General features: G+C 43.7%; 1 protein-coding gene across 1 annotated transcript; it reads right to left on the reverse strand.

The window, feature by feature from the left end:
* Window positions 1-299: 299 nt before the first annotated feature.
* On the reverse strand, window positions 300-19,082 carry CSAD (cysteine sulfinic acid decarboxylase). The gene is made up of 14 exons (XM_044443261.1): window positions 18,954-19,082; window positions 17,677-17,803; window positions 16,784-16,874; window positions 13,453-13,559; window positions 12,009-12,124; window positions 9,773-9,852; window positions 8,535-8,589; window positions 7,740-7,856; window positions 4,759-4,823; window positions 3,827-3,908; window positions 2,316-2,515; window positions 2,125-2,176; window positions 1,327-1,416; window positions 300-506 (listed from the first exon to the last, which is right to left on the reverse strand). The coding sequence occupies exons 1-14, from the start codon at window positions 19,074-19,076 to the stop codon at window positions 333-335; spliced, it is 1,479 nt and encodes a 492-aa protein (XP_044299196.1). The 5' UTR covers window positions 19,077-19,082; the 3' UTR covers window positions 300-332.
* Between the last annotated feature and the right edge of the window lie 261 nt (window positions 19,083-19,343).

The following is a 19,343-nucleotide window of genomic DNA, read 5'->3' on the forward strand; positions in this document are numbered from 1 at the left end:
GGCTGGGACGCTGATTGGTGCTACCTTACTACCTTGTCCTCCACTTTTGCTAGTTCCTTGCAGCCACCTCATTGATTTCCCTTTCTGGCGTTGCTTCTTCTACTCAGTGGAAGTTACTCCAGATACTCTTGGAAGAAATGTGGTGCTGACTCAGGAAGAGTGAGTTATAAGGACTAGAGAGCTGCAGCTTTCCCTGGATTTCTGCAAGGTTTGCAAGAGAAGGAAGCGGAGAGAACACATTGTGAAGTTTCCTCAATTTCAGAGATAGTCTATCCCATCGTCATTACAGAAATGTGCTAGAGGGAGACAGGAGAAGCAGCATGGCAGAACTGTTACAGGTCTCTGCCAAGTCTCTCAATCTCATCTAGGAAGAAGTTCAAGTCCTCTCTGGTGACTGCTGGATTGGTGACCACCTGGCGGAAGAAGTTGACCCTATCACCATGTGGCTGGTAGCCCACCATCATGGACCCTTTCTTCATCATCTGTTCCTTAATTACAGGAGCCACCTAATACAGGAAAAACAGAATTGGATTGAATGTTTAATGTTATGGGAAGAGAGGGGTTCTGATTTTTCCATCGCCTCTTTGAGCTTTACCTCTGAGATATGCACAAAATGTAAAATAGAGGCTTTCAAACATGCACAATCACAAAAAAAATCAATCGCTAAAACCGTCTCTTTGTGGTCCCTCTGCTCTGTTCCCATCAATGCTGAATTTCTGCTAGCAAACAAGGACCATGGGGAGTGTGCCCCTTGCTTTCAAGAAGCATGATCCTGGAAAACTCGAGCACCATTTGGGTACCAACACCCATCTTTTCAGTCTCACATTCAGATTGGCCTCGACTCCCAGGGATTTGGTGGCATGTGACAGGGCATTTATGACTTCTGTTGTCTCTATCTGGTCCATTATCAGCAGTTTCAGCTGTTAAAACTGTTTTAAATTTTGTATTTTAGAAAACTGATTACAAGCCATTCTGCTTGATCCCCACAAAAATTACTGCTATTTGCTATATCCACTGGACCAATTTCAGGGGAGGCAAAATATTTATTATTTATTTATTTATTTATTTATTAAATTTGTATGCCATCCATTACTTGCATCTCTGGATGGCTACACCATATGACCTTTGGGGTGACAGTGGGGGCTCCAGGAAGTCGATGATTCAGAAGAATCCACTTCTGATTAGAGGAAGCTAAGCCGTTCTTGAGCCCAACAGTGTTGCAGTAAGAGCATGTGTATAACTCCAATGACCTCTTGGTTTCACAGGGTGGAATGGTGATATACCAGGATTTTTTATCCCTTCCAGTGCAGGCTTCTCAATACTTGCCTTCCCCAGTCTTAGAGAGTAATCTGTGCAACCCTCCTGCCCTCGTAGGCTGGGTGGCACATACCAGAAACACAGATTGATGAACTCTGGCTAGAAGGAAATAAAAGAAGATCAAGATATCCCAAGGGAAGTATTTGAGACCATATTTTTCTGCCTCATGTCCCCACTCTTATTATGTAGTGTGATGTTTTTGCACGCAAATGAACATTTTAGTAAACTTATGTCTGCAACTACAAAATCACTCCATCTGTCTGTGTACAGTTAAGCATTAATCACTCTGTGCACCATCGCTTAACAAAGTTAATTTTTTACTAGCCAAGAGGCTGATCAGGAAAAAAGGCAAATGTTGGGGAAAAGCCAAAGAAAGACACTAGTGCTCAAATGTGTTTGGAAGCCTTGATCCCTAATTGGGGATGATGTGTTTTGGAGCTGGTGTGTTTTGCCTGCAGAACATTCCAGGTTCAATTCCTATCAGTGGAGCTATGAAAGGACCCTGCTGAAAGCAGCCATGCAGTCAGAGCTGAGAATTACCAGGCTATAGATGGAAGGGTGGTCCCTAGATAAGACAGCTGCTTATGAATAAAAGCAGTCTGAAATCAGATGAAAGGGTGGTCCCTAGATAAGACAGCTGCTTATGAATAAAAGCAGTCTGAAATCGCTCCCTGGTGAGAGAACTCTGGATATTCCCAGAGGCCATCTTTTTCATGTCCTTTCATATGTTTTAGGGCTGAGCCCGATTGCTGATCGTGGATTCCCTGGCCGCCGTAAGTTAAGTTCAGGAGGTCAGGCAGGCCTTACCTCTATCACGAGTTGAAAACCTTCTCTCTTCCTAATTTCATCAGCCAGATACCTAGAAAAAAGGAGAATGTCAAGAAGTTATACGGACCTGCAAGAAATTCACCTGCTGAACGACATACCATTCACTGGCTGCTGACAAAGCAGTGGAGGTTTTGACTCCATTTGCTCCACTCTTGCATCCCAGTGCACACCTGGTGAAGGAAAAGGCCCTGTCCACTCTCTGCTCCAAGCCCTTGGTGCCGTTGGCCTTCCACATCAGCCACAGCTTGAAGCAGTCAACTTTGCGCCCACACTGGATGGTTTGGTCCCCCTTGTCGTAAGCCATGTCATAGAACTTGTCTGTCTGGAAGAGATAGGTGGCCTTGGCACAGTGGCACCTCTGCAGCAAGCCCTGCCAGGAAGGAGGAGTCAAGTTAGAGTGCTTGAAGTATTTCTATATTTTAGTTAAATACAGGTATACCCTGTACCTGCCCATTAAAAGGCTAGAGGCAGCAACAACTTGAATAGCAGTTACAACAACAGTTCAAATAAATACCCACAAGAGTTTGGCAAAACTAGATAACTTTTACCTTTGATGGGGTTTCTACTTTACTCCATCCTAGCAAAAGTGTTAAGTAGTGACACTTTACAGATTTGTTTATATTTCTAATTAAAAGTTAAAGGCTTAATCTGAGCAGGTAGAATGTATTTTGTTAGAGCTCAAATGTGTTTTGCAAGTTGAAACTTCTAAAAGATTCAGAAGTAAGAATCACTGAATTCAATAGAGGTTATTTCCATATGTGTAAGACTGCAGTTGCATCCTGTAAAATTAATTGTGATTTATTATGTTGTTATCAACACAATGCATTTATATCCCATTTTTGCCTCTTGCAGTGAGTCTCAGAGCTTACATAGCTTTCCTCCACTAATCCCCACAACAGCAACTGCAACAACAACCCTGTGAGGTAGATTAGGCTGAGAGTTTATGACTGGTCCAAGGTCACTCAGTGAACTTCATGAATGAGTGGGGACTAGAACCCAAATCTCCCAGGTCCCCAGTCCAACACTGTACCCACCACACCACACTGACTCTTAGTTTTAGACTAGTTTTAGAGGTCTTTTCTTCAAAGCAGTTTTTCATCAGACTGTAAACCTCATTAAATTTAAAAACCAGAAAAGCAGGATGTGAATATATATTTAGTGGGCTGTTGACGATGAATGCTCCTTGGCAGATAGCTATGTGACCTGCAGTGAAGAGCTCTGGCTCTGGCACTTCAAAATTTACATCTCATCATGGCCAATTAATTCAACCCTTATGAAGACCTGCTTTGATTTATTTTTAGGTTTCTAGTCCTTATGACTTTAAATATAAATTAAACCAGGTTTAAATATATGTGGCCAATACCTAGTAAAACTTCAGATAAGGAGAGCAGGTAGGTGAATTTGCCTTGGAGGTAGGGAGGGGGCTTCCAGTGAACAGCTCATTTCCTAGAATAGCTAGCAGAAGAAATTATGCAAATAAACAAGCAAGGCCATATACCTCATGCACAGAGTACTGGCCATCACCCTGCCTTTTGGACAGAGGGTTGGACTAGGCAGCTTTTTGGTTTCTTTCAGTCATATACATTGGATGGGGAGGCTTCTTAAATTGGAACAGTCCCGGCCAATTCATTCCTAAAAGACTGCCTTCCTGTCCAGGATGGGGGAGTTGCTGAATACCTACGGAGCTGTCTTGGAGGAGAAACGCAGAACACTGCAGCCCAGTCATAAGCATTTTGTGAGGGTTCCAAGCCACGGAATCTGCCCTGTGAGGAAAACAGAAAAACAGGCGTGCCACTTGTTTTTGTTATATCCTGCAAGGAACCCAAGGCAGCTTACATTATCCTCTCTGCTTTATCCTCAGAACAACAACCCTGTGAGGTTGGTTAGGCTGAGAGGTAGTGACTGACCCAAAGACACCCAGTCAACTTCATGGCCCAGTGGAAACAAAAACCAGGACCTTGTAAGTCCCTGTCCAGCACTTCAACCACTGAATTATGTTGGCTCTCACACTGGCATGGCTGATTCAGCAATAAGCACACTCACCAAATGTCCTAAGCATGAAAGAGCAATGCAACTGTGTGTGGTGAGCAGAAGAAGCTGCAGGATTTGAAATAAAACTCAGGAAGCAGCAGAAAGGTTAATTTCAACATTTACATGCCAGTGCAGACAATCCTGGTGAATTTTGTGAATGCCCTGATTTCTCCACCATCAGGACAGATACAGGTACCTGTTGACAATGCAATCAATGTGATGGTCAGCATTGACTGTGTGTCTGAGTTTGTTTTGATGCTCATTCACATTTGCCTGGGCCTGTAAACGGGCACGTGTGATGGTCCATGCTGAAAGGGGGCTTGAACAAGGACCCTCTTGCAACACCAGCATTCAGGCCCCTCAGACTGGTTCTGCAGGTCAAGAACATCCCCTAAGCTTCAGCAGTGAGTTCACAGCCTGAAGCCAATCATCTGACTTCACAAGCCAAGGAAAGCATAGAAGGCCTTATGACACATTTTCACCTGAGCCAGCCGTTCAGTCTCAGTGTGTTGCCCCCCTGAGTTACAGTCCTGGTGGTGCCTTCCACTGACAGCCCATTCCCCCACAAGAAATGGTGTCTACCTCTCAATCCCATGCAGAAGATGCCGGTGTCTTTGGGAGAGGAGGGCACTGCCACCCCACGCAGCCTACAGGGGGGTAAGAGAGGCATATGAGTCTTTAAGGATCATAGAATCAGAGCGAGTAAGAAGGGGTCTCCCGGGCCATCTAGTCTGACCCCCAGCTCCAGCCGGCTCTGCTCACAACATGCCCACCATGTGCATGTCCAGCCTATCTTTGAACACCCTCACCGATAGGGCCTCAACAACCCCCCGTGGAAGCCCATTCCACACCCTCGGGGTCCTGACTGTCAGGAAGTGCTTCCTGGCATCCAAATGGAACCTTGGCTCCTTGAGCTTTGCTCCGCTGGATCACGTCCTGCCTTTCTCTGCAGGGGAGAACAGGTCTCTACCCATCTCCATGTGACATCCCCTCACATACCTGTATGTCGCCAACGTATCCCTTCTGAGTCTCCTCCAGGCTGTAAAGATCCAGTTCCCTCAGTCTCGCCTCATCCCCTATCCCCTGCAAACCAGCCACCAACCTTGTGGCCCTACGCTGCACTGACTCCAACCTGGCTATATCCTTTCTGTAATGAGGGGCCCAAAACTGAGCATAATACTCCAGTTGCGGGTGCACCAGAGTCATATAGAGTGGTAGTAATACCTCTCTCGATCTAGAAGCCACACTTCTGGGTATGCAACCAAAGGTGGTGTTTGCCCTCTTGACCACTGCATCACACTGCTGACTCATGTTTAGCCTGCAGTCAACCAGCACCCCGAGGTCCCTTTCACAAGTGCTGCTCTCCAGCCACTTGTCCCCTAACCTGTACTTATGACACCTGTTTCTATGCCCCAAGTGCAAGACCTTGCACTTATCCACATGGAACGCCATCCTGTTGTCTCCTGCCCACTTCCATAGTCTGTCCAGATCCTTTTGGATCTGGAGTACCTGCTCCTCAGTTGTGGCCACTGCTCCAATTTTAGTGTCGTCTGCGAATTTGATCAGTAGATTGTTCACCCCTTCTTCCATGTCATTGATGAAAAGATTAAACAGGATTGGCCCCAGGACAGAGCCCTGGGGGACCCCGCTTTTCACTGGCCGCCATCCCGATGATTCCCCACTAATGGTTACCCTCTGCTTCACGGAAAAGAATTGTCTTTGAGATGACATAGGGCAATTAGGAAAGTTTTATCCTGTGTCAGCTCATTCACACATGCAAGTTAGACATGCACACCATCACTTATCAACAAGCTCTTTGTGAATCCATCTTTCAGTATCACTTTGAATCTTGTTTTGCAGTATGTTTTCAAGATCTAGACCTAGCAGAGTTTTGTCTAAGGATATAGAAATAGTGAGTGAGGGGATGTTCACACAGCACTGCTGCTTTGGACAGCTGCCCTGGGACAGCTGCTGCATGTGAAGGCCATAACGGCACACTTGGCCATGCGGATTATCTGTGTAGCATGGAGAGATTCCACTTCACCCAAAATTTGGGGGAGGTGACTGACAATGATGACCTGGGAACACTGGACTGATGGAACGAACAACAGCGAGACACTCTAGTTAGAACTACTGAATGGAGAGGCTTGTGTGTGGAGGATGTTTGACTAGCTGCTGTATTGTGGCAGAATGCCTATGTGCCCCAGTTGCTGGGGAACATGGGTGGGTGGGTGCTGATGTATCCCTGACCTCCTTGAGGGCTTCCCATGGACAACTGATCGGCTACCGTGTGAACAGAATGCTGGACTAGATGGTCTTACATTCCTATGATGCAGCTTCTATGGTTGAAGAGGATGCCTTTTGGGGAGTATAGTTAAAATGTAACATGGGAATGGATCCATCTGGGCTAAAGCAGGTGGGAAAGGAGTTTGTGTGATCAGAAATCACAGTATGAAAATACCCAAAGCATGTTTGCATAACTCCAATATAATGCAACGCTAGCTTACCAGTAACAATGGAAGCCCCACCATGTCACAGGGAGAGTGGCTAGTGACCAAGAAGGGCTGGTTGTGGGCCAGAGCCCACTGAGACTGACAGCATGAATAGGTTTTCCTAAGGAGAGCATCACTTATCTCCATAACTATGAGGGTTAAAGAGTTGGCTGCATTTTTTCTTTAGGTAAGGAAAACATCTCAAGACACTGAATTCTGCACAAAACACCAAAACCTGGATTTACGAAGCATGACTACACATGGGAAGTGTACACACTACAAAACCCTGCTTCTCTCAAGTCTTTTCCTGCCTTAATATGTGTGCTTTGGCACCCCCTCTTACATTGTTTGCATCTCCTCCACAAAGGCAAGCTGGCCAGTAAGGAAATAATTCACATCTCCCAGAGGAGGCTGCCTGCTGCATCTCTGCATGAGGTGTGAATGCAGCACACAAGCAAACAGCTGCCTGCACGCTGCTGCATATGATCCAAGCCTGAGAGGACTGGGACCATGAGATCAGCAGTGGACCAAAGGGGAGGGGAGGGGAGATGAAGCCAGACATCGCTTTCCCTTGAGAAACAGTACAACTGTTTTTGGTTTTGCTCTCTGTAAGCCGCCCAGAGACTTTTTTAGTAATTGGGATGGCACACAAAAACCTTAAACAAACAAACAAACAAACTGGGATGGCATCAAAATATACTTCTGTGGACATAAAACACTGGCCAAGATCCAAGGAGACCTGGGTTTTGGCAAAAGCTTCTCTGTGAGAGCTGATTTTACCCACTGGCCACAGCCCCTCACGCTACACTGAATGCGACTTCTAGAGAGCGGGCAGGCACAGAAAACATTATAGGAAAGGGACCAGAAAAGCATTTAGCGGGCATGTGCAACACTGTGCATGGCCCTTTGGATCCTGGCCAATATGTCAGAAAAGCATCCTCTTGGTCTGTTGGCATCCAGGTTGCAGAGATAGAGAGGTTCCTCCCCCAACCCTGTGCCCCCTACAGCAGGTACCTCCCCGCACTCCCAAGGATCTGTAGGGGGTTCCCACCTTGGTGTTGCTGTACTTACATCCACATGGAGCCAGACCCTGTGCCTCGCACACACCTCTGCAATCTTGGCCACAGGGTCAAAGGCTCCCAGGACAGTGGTGCCACAGGTGGCGTTGACAAAGAATGGGAGAGCCCCCTGGAAGGGAAGAACCACAAGAACAGGCATTGGTGGAGAAAAAATATTTTCATAGTGGGCCAAAAGAACTATTACTGGGGCCATGTGGCTGCCACCAACCCACACCCTCTCTCACCCCATGAACTTTTCTGTATGAGGCTTCCAATCCACCCGTTTACTGAGGCTTCTGCTTTCAGATTCTTTGTGAGATTGAGATCAGCTCCTTTACATATGTTTATCCTCCAGGGTTTCATGTTTTCTTCCATTCCATTATACAGGCACTAGGTAGCACTGTAGTACAGCAGCACTGACTAAATACTTATCTCATCATTTTCCAAATAATACTATACTTTTGCTGCCCACAAAAATGGTTGCAAATAATGGGAGAGATCCTGGAGGATGACAACATTGTGAAAAGCACCCACAAAGTACTGTGAGGGAGGAATCACTAGAGCACAATAAATGCTATCATTAAAAAATCTCTTTGTGACTCTTTGATAATATTCGTTAAATGCATGCTTGCTATATGACATCATTGAATTCAGTATGTGGCAGATAAAGAATTGGAGTTGTAGCAGGAAGAAAATTACTGTAATGATGTCATGACACTTAATCTCTTTTATCAAAATTACATGGATTGGGGTGAGTGAGAAGGGGGAAATACACTTATGTCACATATCAATACATATCAAAACCTACCTCAGCCTTGGCACAATTGATCTGCTTCTCCAGCTCAGCAGGGATCATTTTTCCCCTGGGGAAGAAAGAAATGACTAAAGTGACATGGGCATGAAGGTCATTTCCTAAATATCTCCTTGCTTCAGTTACTTTGGCCAACAGCTAATCTACAGAAAAAACAGAATCAAACAATGTTTTTTCTTCTAGATTTTACTATTTCAGCCTCCAGATATAGAATATCATATTTGAATGCTTCCTTGTGAGAAACTCCCCATGCATAGAAAACTAGCATAACAGGAGAAATAGACTTCATCTTAAAATGCTAGTTTTCTACATGCAAGACAAATATTTTTCCTATAAGGAAGCATTAAAAAAGATCCCATACTTATTTGCTGTCTGAAAAGTTTGCTCTATTTTATTCTGCTGCTTGTGAAGATCAACATTTAGCATACAGAGCCATACAGAACTAAAGTCTATAGCTGGAGACAAGTACAACCACTTCAAGGGCTTATTAAAAAGCTGAACTAATTTTGTTTTACTCCACAATAAAAGGCTATATGTGAAATGACACAGAGGTCTAAGTATTCCTCAGTGTAACTCTAGGTTCTGACTAAATGTGCCACTTTAACTATTTTGAAATGTTTCTGATGGGAGATAATTTGAAGAAAATTATATCTGCAGTCTTAAGAGCTAGAAATTTGAGTTGTAGTTGTTTTTAAAAAGGAAGTTCAGATTCTCAACATTCCCTTTGTCCATTTACTTTATTTATTTATTAGATTTCTATCCTGCTTTTTTCTTACAATGAATGCAAAGCAGCTTACATACTTCTGTTCCTCCTGCTTTCAAGCTTGTCCCCACAACAATGCGGTGAGGTAGGCTGGACTGAGCGTTTGTGACTGGCCCAAAGTCACTCAGTTGGCTCCATGACTGAGTGGGCACTAGAACTCAGATCTCCTGGTTCCAAGTCCCATGCTCTTAACTACTACACCACACGGGCTCTCATTAGTTGGGGTATGGAAGATTCATAAATTCAAAAGGTAGATCAGCAATGGAATATGCAGCCTATAGTGGTAGCTGGATCTCTGTCTTCAGAGATTTCCCAGGAAAGGTGCAAAGGCATCTGTCAAGGATGTTTTTGCTAGAGCAGTATCTTTCCTTAGAGCAGATGCCTGCTGGATTAGATGATCCACTAGTACAGCTGGGAACCTTGGGTCTGGTTAGGTATACATCCAAGGATTTCCAGTTATGGAAACTCTTACTTTTCATCAACTGCAACAAGGTAGACATTGTCTGTCCCAATGCCCAAGAAAGCTGCTCCCTTCTGGATGGAGTAGTGGCACTGAAAGGGAATCAAAAGAAGAAAAAAGGGGAATAGGGATTACCTCAACTCAAGACCCTCTTATAAGCTTTCTTGTAATTGTGGACAATTAAACTGATTCTCCTTAACTCAATCTGTTTTTTTAATTATGTCCAAATAATGATTAATGCTATTGATTGTAAATTGCTGTGTGGGTTTGTGTCTTTAATAGAAAAACAATTAATATATTAATTGCTTATAAACAATTAATTATAATTGCTTTATAACAAAATTAAGCCATTAATTAAGTAAAATCAATTGCTTATAAACAACAGCACGATTTGGTAGAGACATGGCTTATATCCAGTTACATAAATCCAATCTGTGTAATCTTCATTATACTCTTAGCAAGAGCATTCCAGAAGCGGGCATCAGAGCTAAAAAGGACCAGGATCTGCTCTCCACTCATCTAGCTCTGGAAGATCGGGACACCCAGAGATTCTTACACACCAACAGGCACATATGGGAATGGATGTTCTTTCATAGGCTGCCTGCGACATGAGGCTTTAAAAACAAGGACTTTTGTGGTCTTAGGCAAGACACTTTCTCTTAGCCTCAATCCCTTCTTTACAATACATGGGAATAATAATATCGATCTACTTGATGAAGGTATGCAGATAGAGAAAATTGACAGGGTTTTTTCAGCTGTGGTCCCCTGACTCTGGAATTCCCTCCTCAGGGAGGCTTTCCTGGCACTTAGTCCTACATCTTTTGACATGTAGGGGGGGTTTTTTTTAATTATTATTTTCCTTTGGCCAGGTCCTTCTAAAAATCTGATGAATCGGTTGATGGGGAAGACAGAAAGACAACTCGACAAAGTGGTGTTGTTCTAGTCCTATAAACTCTATTGATTGCTTTGATTTTTATCCCACCCCGTTAGCTCTAAGGTATATTCATTCTATTCTTACATAAAAAGAATATTTACCTTGCCCTCCAATAGCCTTCCTCTTGGGGAAGATTGCATTCATACAACAATGATCAGAGCACTCAAACATGTACAGCAGTGGAAACAGCAATCAAAGAATGCACAGACTTCAGAGGAACGGACTAAAGAAATGCACAACCTATGCATATCATTCCACTCAATGGGAATTACTCCTGAATGAACATGCCTAGATCATGTCCTCAGTCGATGTTTTTAAGGGGCTTGGAAAATTTTAAAGATGGTTGCTTCTGCTCTGGGCCCTTACAGGCCAGGGGAAAGAGGGGTTTTGGGGAGGGGAAGTGGGGGGAGTTCTGCACAGTCGAAGCAAGCTGTCTCACGAATGTCATGCCATCACCTTGCCTCATTCACTGAATTTTACAGGGGTGCCTGGATAAGGTTTTCTGTCATTTGTAGCTTTCTTCTTCTCACCACCTCTTCCATCTTTTCTCTTATCAGAAAAAGAACATTAAGGGTGGGGTGGAGGGAGGTGAAATAGCTTCACAGTGTCTTCTGACAGCAAGCACTAGGAGCCTTCCATCTTGAAAGACCCTTGATCTCCTTGAGCTAAAAAGTTCCCATCTTAAAAAACAGGATGGAAATTGCAGGCATAGAATGACTAGGTTGGAGGAGAGAAGAGAGAGAGAGGGTACAGCAGTGAACATCCCAGAGAAAAGAGAAGTTCCCCCCGCTTCAACCTCTTACAGGCTTGAATGAGGTTGACAAAAGCGGCTATGCTGACCCTAAATGATAGAGCTTGTCCTCAGCTCTCCCACTCACAGGAGTGTACAAACACGTGGAGAAATGGGCACTAGGGACCTCTCACCAGGAAGGATAGTTATTCCTACAGCCAAAATCTGTAGGAAGAACCTCTTCCTCCTCAATGAAGCAGGCTAACATGAACCAGGATCTGAGCTGGCCCCAGACATTTTACCACCTGAAGTGAGGGTCCTGGTGCCCATTCCGCATGCAGACTCCAGTCAGCCACAGTTACTTCAGTGCTGGTCATGGAGGCCACAGACTAGCTTAGTGGGTGCCAGACAGGCTTGCTAGCATGCATGGTTCTGCCTTTCAGTACTCTGCTCCCACCCTTCCACCCATCTGCTTCCCCAGGTGGCTGGCTCACTGTTACTAAGAGCAGGACTGGCCCTGACCTAACGTAAAGACTCCAGTCCCCTCGACATTAAAAAAGAGTTGCCTTGAAAGGAGAACATACCTCCTGTGAAGTAAAAGCTGCCAGTTTTGGGATTGCCCAATTACCCTTCTGCTTGCAGTCTGGGAAGCAGTGGAACCGTGCCACATTCATGGCATACATGTTGGAGATGGAGCCCCCTGCAGAGAAAAATAATCCTCATGATCAACATAATTCCATTTTATTCTGCACAGAAATATGTATCGCAAGAGCTATGTGTATGCCCTCATTCTGTAGTAATGCAGCAACGGCACAGAATGTGATGTTCAGGCACAATACATTTTCCTGAAAGTATCAGTTTTAACTGAAAGCAAGCTCTGAGCCTTCATGACTATGAAGATACAGTTCAGTAGCTAGTAATAATGCCAGCTAACATCTCAGAAGCCAGAGGCCTGATTAAGTGAAATTTCAGGTGGCTGGGGAAGCAGCGAAGCCTTGCATAGTCCCTTCACCAGGACTCTAGCTAGCTAAACCAGAAAACACGGTGCAAATAATAAAGAATCGATGTAAACATTTTGTAGATAAGGAATATTATAGAAATTTGCCCATATTGCAGAATGAAGAACATTTGGTGCTGAACTTGGATTACCCCCAACTAGCTTTTTTGGTTTAGTTTGACAGCTGTCAAAGGGCAAGCTGTCAACTCAATCCAAAGACTTGAGTGATTTACACCCCTTTGTGGCAAGATCCTTGTTTGTTAGTGATGGGGTGTGTGTGTTATTTAGCTGCTTGACCAGTTTTTGAAGGGGCTAACTGTCAAAATGGAGATTGTGAAAACTGGCTTTCAAACCAGAGCTCATGATCTATAGAAAACAAAACATTAAAATGGGGGAAACCCTTTGCAATCCTGGTGTGGGGGAATAACACTGCTCCTGCTATAGTGTCCCATGGGACACCCAGGGAAGTATCGAGGGGGAAGGTGGGGAAGGAAAGGGACAAACAACCTGTGGTAATCCTGATCATCTACTGGGTACTCTGTGGATTGTTTGGGAAACACCCACTCATTGTGGCTTATTGGCAGGGTAAGTTAGTGTGATGTGCAAGTGTGACCAATGTTTAAATGGATGGGCAAAAAGCCTGCCCGGGTGTGAGGCTGTTCCCTTTGCCAAAAGATGACATTGTGCTGCAAGGAAAAGAACCATAAGAGTTCCAAGGCAAGGGAAGAGATCCAAGCTTTGAAGGGCATTCAAATTCAAGGCTAGAGGTCATAAACTACTTGAAGGCCATGGAGAAGAAGAGAGACCACACAGGTAGGTTGTTGCCACCTACCCACATGTGAGAAGCGACCTACCAAATCTCAAGATTACCATAGTATTTCTGTGGTGAAATTCCCAGACGTATTCAGTCCAAGTGGATGAAATTGGCTTGAGCTGAGCACTGAGCAACCCACAGAAAATTACTGGTATACATGAGCCCTAAAACAAGTAATGGTAAATATCACCCTGTGGCAGCAGGAGGCTTCACACACCAGGGCAGAAGATGCCATCTCCTTTCTTCCAGCCAATCAGCTCCCGCAGCTTCTTCAGCACCACCTCTTCCATCAACACAAATACTGGGGCAATCTCATATGTGTACCTAGAAAAGGAGGAACAGGTGGTGCATATGTTTACCCAGGTCACCCATGTACAATTGCAGACAGGTCAACTCTCAAGCTTCGCTCAGCAACAGCACTTCTGAGCCAGGTCAAAACCACTCTGTGAATGTTTGGAGGGAAATTGGGAGTGCAAAACCATGCAGCTAGATGAGAATGCCACCACCTAAGTTGCTCGGCAGGGAAAGCAGAGCCACTCAGCAATGTACTAAAATGTGCAATAAAATAAAATTTGTAAAAAGAGTTTGCAAAATGGGTGGGAGAGAGTTGGGTCACTCATTATTCACTAAGTCACAGGGAGCATCCAAGAGCTGTTCTGACACTTGTGCTACCACTTCTTGCACAAACAAACATGGTATTGATGCATTCTCTGGGGGAAGAATCTTGTATTCCCAGGCATAAAAATACTGATTTCTGAGTACTCTGAAAAAAATGTGTTGGGCTTCCAGACACAGGGCTCTGGTGGTTACTCGTTAGAAGTCATTATGAGCAAGTCCATCTTTTGCTTGTTAACAAATTTTCAGTGGTAAGGAAAAAGATGGAAGAAGCAATGAGGAAACACTGGATTGCTATGAGTGCAAGATGATGTCATCTGGACACCCCCCCCCCTGCCCCCACATACAATTCCATGAAGATGGAGTGTGATGGCTTCATAGAAGCCTCATCTGGAAGCACTCTAAATTAGTTGAATGTAGCACCCAGTGAAATCAGTGGGACTTGCTTTAAGTAAGTTGGTCCATTTATTTCAATAGAATTCAAGTTCAACTAACTTTGGTTAGATCAAACCCAATACCATAACCTAGAGGGAACAATGCAATCTGAGGCACACTTATATGGAATGCCCCCATCATTATCATCATCATCTGTATCCCACCCTTCCACACAAGTGCTCAGGATGGCTTACATAGTATAAAATTCCAAAAGTACAATAATAAACCCACACTTATTAAAATATCTAAAACTGAACATTATAAACTAAAAAATAAGAAAGGAAAAAATAAAATAGGAAGTACAACTGTGAAAACAAAAAGAAAACAAAAAATCTAAAACCCTTAATTGTTAAAATGATGGTTACATAGAAAGGTCTTTACCCGGCACCGGAAAGAGTATAACGTTGGCACCAGGTGGACCACTCCGAGGAGCGCATTCCGTAGCCTGGGCGCCACTGCAGAGAAGGCTCTCCTCTGGGTAGACACCCTCCATACTTCCTTCAAGGAGGGTTCCGAGAGCAAGGCCTCCCCACCGATCTTAAGGGGTGTGAGGGCATATAGGGATTTCAATCAGATTTAACTCTTACTAAGCAGGCAATGTAAGCTCACTGAAAGCTGTAAGGAAAGAGTGCCACAAATGACAAACAAATGTGTTTTTTTCCCATCCACCAATTCTACAAGCTGAGGCCTTTTCTACACAGGGTTTTAATCGTGAGTGCATCATTCCCTTAATCATGGCTGTTTACGGATTCTTTAGATGATGCCATCTAGTTTGCTGCTCTGTCTCGTAACTCAGCAGGGGAAATGCAGTTTTTATTTAGGAAAGTAAATGAAAGTGCATTTTATTTGTGTATTTGTGCTACTCTGTTATATCACAGTGCTTAGAGGCTATCCAACAGAAAAGCAGGAAAGGAAACACTCTGTTGTGCTCAGTTCTCAATTATACAATGAAATGAAAAGGTGATATAGTGAATTAACAGCCAATTAATAGCCTTGGGTTGAAAACCTTGTACAGTGGAATAACCTACCTTGGGAACTGCAATTCTATGAGGTGGACTGGGAATCTCTAACAGAATTTTCAGCATCCTGCCAAACCACCATCCCTAAACCCCAGATTAATCTTTCAGCTGTGAAACTCAAGCTTGCAAAAGATCCAGCCTGCCCTGTCCCCATCAATAGACTCCTGTAACACAGCTATGGAGGCTTAAATTGTCTTTAAGTCCCCAGCTATAACTCTAAACTATGTCATAACTTCTCCCTCAAGTTCTTCTTCAGGCAGGGCTTTTGCCACCACCACAGAAGAAACAGAGGGGTTATTAGCTCTCCAGTGGCTTTCCTTGCTGTCATCAGGACAAAGAGCCCAAAACAACACTACATCCTTGACAAAGAAGGAAAGCATAGTTTATCACAAGTGAGAAAATTTGACAATTATCAGGATAATGAGGCACAGGAGGCTGGAGCAAGCTCAAAACATGACCAACTATGTGGCCATTTTAACTGGGTGCATTCCTAGTTTTCTTTTGGAGGAAGACATGACAGTTAAGTTGGTATAAAGTGTTGTTCACCACTCAGGGAGCTCCAGCTATTGGGCAGTATTGAAATAAAATCAAATGAAAATAAATCTGAAGCAATGGTATAGTGCAAACAAGCCCAGATTGGAGAAGGCCTTTAGGTCCTCCTGACTACCGGGTACTAGGTGTCTTGGGGCAACCAAGCTGTGGTTCTGCAGGAATATGTAAGAGGAGAAAAGGTGTGATGAGACAATGCCACATTAGTATTCACTCACTGGTTGAGAGCCAATAAGATGTAACAGTTAAAACGTCAAACTAGGATGACTAGAATGTCACCTCTGCTCACTCAGTCATGAAGCCCACTGGGTGAGCTTGGACCAGTCACTATTTCTCCACCGAAGTAACTCAGAGGGAATTGATTTATGGGAGTAAAGTGGAGAAGGCAAACTATGTACAGTTTCATGGAGAAAAAACAGGTATATAGATGATTAGTAAACAAACAGATGCATAAATAAACTACCTTCTGCTTTGCTTCATTGGCTGCAGCTTGTGGTAGATGGGAAAATACTCATAAAATACATGACATCACTATTTTTTTCTCTAGTAGGGAAAAACAGATTGAATGGCTGCATAGAGTAGGTGCTTAATTTCTAGATGAATACTCTTCCTGGATCAAGGATAAAGACAAATTATCCATTGACAGGATATTGTTGAAAGTGGTTTTTAAAAAGGATTGGTGTCCATGGCATTAATCCCATTCTCACCTTGAGGTTTGGATATTGTTTCAAAACCTTGCAAAACCTGTTTGATCATATGCAACAGCACAGCATGAAAGAAATAGGAAGCAATGCCTTTTGCCAAATAATTTTCCACTCCCATTAAAACATTACCCTTGCCTTAAGTCCAGGAAAGTCACAGCAGACTTAAGAGCAGACCCCTGTAACCTAATTTTTGAGGCCAATGTTCTTCAAAATGGCAAACACATACTGGCTGGTGTTGAGCATCTCTGTGATCAGCCGTCCAGCCAAAGCATGGTGATCAAGGCCTGAAAACAGCTGGTTGAAAAAACGTGGGTGACCTGGGAAAGAGAGGAAGAGAAAGAATATGTTTAGTTTGGCAAAATTAAGGAAACTTTGGTTCTGTGCTGATGTGTCTTTGCCATCATTTTATGCAATGCAAACTTATTTTGTGGTGGGTGGAGGGAATAAAGAACTCCTGTACAAAGCAAGTTAGGAAAATGTACTGCTGGAAGGGGCTTGCTGCCTGCAATAACTCCCACAAAAGCTTCCATGGAATGCCTCCATTCATGTGAATGCTGGGGGCGGTGGGTGGGGAATGACAAAATATGCTGCTTCACTAAGCACTTATTTACATGTGTATTTCTATATCATTTATATTTGCAGGAATGTTCATAATGGTTTCTTTAGGGCTTCCTGAATCCTAGCCTTATGTTTTCAAGGACAGAAAATTCCAGGTTGCTTTAGCCACACACATTGGCTTACAATTGCAGTCACCTTTCAATCACTGTGCAGATAGCATATATTAAATCCACTTGTCTTTATGTATGATGTGATACCCATGTTACTTATTGCATGGTCACTTAACCTGAGAAAAAAGGGATATAGCCTGAACCCTATATTAGCTTGGAACCTTCTTCATTACTTTAAAGTAACTTCTTGGTACCTCTTGAATTCATGAATGAATGAATGAATAAAATCACAGACTGAACTAAGGAGTCATGATCACAAGGTAAGATGGAAACAAGACCTAAACTTTACTAATTGCTAATGAACAAAAACTGGTACAGCAACAATAGTCCTACAGACACTGGTGAGGAACTATACCCCTTTGCATGTTAGTTATCAGTGCAAAACACTCACATGTTTTCACGCTGTATCGAATAACATTCCTACAACGCTTCAACAACTTCTCCTGTGGCTCCCCACAGTCTTTTAGATCCAGGTCCAAAATCTGCTGCAATTCCTCAGGCTCTTTCCATTCGCACACCTGCAAATAGGATGGTTGGTTCCTTTCCTATGATTCTAAACCTCTCAACAGCACAGTGCTATCTCATGTTATAGCAACTGAATGAGGAGAGGATTGCTACCAAGCTGTGTGTGCTAGCACAACCCCAGATGATGCAGGCATCTGATGTCATAAGGATGTTGTTATGCTGTTACAGCTTTATGCCAGCAACAGCTCAACACCATCGTAACTGCAGTGGTGCATGGGAGCAGGGAGTGAGTGGAAATGAGGGGAGGAATGTGTGCTGAAGCTTATTTGTTTCAAAGTAAGTTGTGAATCACATTTCCTCTACCAAGATGCTGCACATAAAGATAAGAATAATAAATGCAATAACAAAAATATGAAACTATTTGTTGCATCAATAAAATTGCAAACAACATTCAGGGGGCTTATGTAAGAGAAAGTACCAAACTTGATGTGTTTTCCATCTGAGGGGTGAGGTCAAATGAAACCATGGGACATTCATTACAGGATCTCCGACAGAGTCTTTCAAGAGTTCAGAGCAGCCATATAAGTACTCTTGCTAGTCCAGACACACTAGAATAAGAAGTTTAGGGTGCAAACCTTTCATCCCTGGGAGGATTCCATTGACATCCCCCTCTGAGGGGACAAAGGGAGGTCTTCTGCAAAGGACTACCTTGACCAGCATTGCCAAGCTCCACTGCTGTCACCGCTCCTCTCCACCACTGCTCCTCCAATGACAGCAAAGGCAGAAGGGGAGGGACATTATGTGGGGAGAGGCACGGAATGGGGCAGAATATGCCCCCACCAGATCCAAAGCATCCTCCTTTCCTGGGCATGCTCCCTAAAATGGGAGGAAACTGTCCCAGTTCAGGATAGTTATTTCCCTTCCCATTGGAATCTATGGGGCAGTCGGAAATAAAAACAGGATAGAAAAACAAAGAAGAAACTGTCCCCTTACTCCATTTTGCTAAAATCTGTAGCTCCTCTGGAAACGTCAGTCCTGTGAATTGGTCTGTGTGTGCAAATACATTTTAGACCCCTGGTCCATACCATTGTCTGAAATATACAGCAGTATAATAATACTGTAATAGAGAGGCTGGCCATCTGTGTCCCAGAAGAATGAGAAACCCAAAGGTCCTACCGTAAAAATATGCTCAGAAAGCCTTACCTTTTCAGAGGCATCCATCCCTTTTCTGACGCCTTCCTCAAGCATGATCTGGAATGCTGCCTGCAGGAACTCTTCGCCAGCCACTTTATCCAAGCCAGGATATAATAACTCATCTTCTGCCATGGTCAGTCCCACCTCTTCAGCAAGCCCCTGCAGATTCAGACAATATGATATGTCTTCAAACAATACTGAGATATTTCCGCATATCCCAGAACACACTGCCAACATTTATTGCAATCCGGAACACATCCTGAATTGGGTTTCTGATCAGAATGTCATTCTTGTGTTTTACCCTGGGGAAGTAAGAACTTTTTCAAGAAGAACTAGCATTCCCCCAGTTTCCTTTGCAATGTCTATGCCAATTTAGAGGTTTGGCAAACTCCTTTTTAT

This window comes from Varanus komodoensis, unplaced genomic scaffold (assembly GCF_004798865.1).
Source record: "Varanus komodoensis strain SLA01 unplaced genomic scaffold, ASM479886v1 scaffold41, whole genome shotgun sequence".
In the NCBI taxonomy this organism is placed as follows: domain Eukaryota; kingdom Metazoa; phylum Chordata; class Lepidosauria; order Squamata; family Varanidae; genus Varanus; species Varanus komodoensis.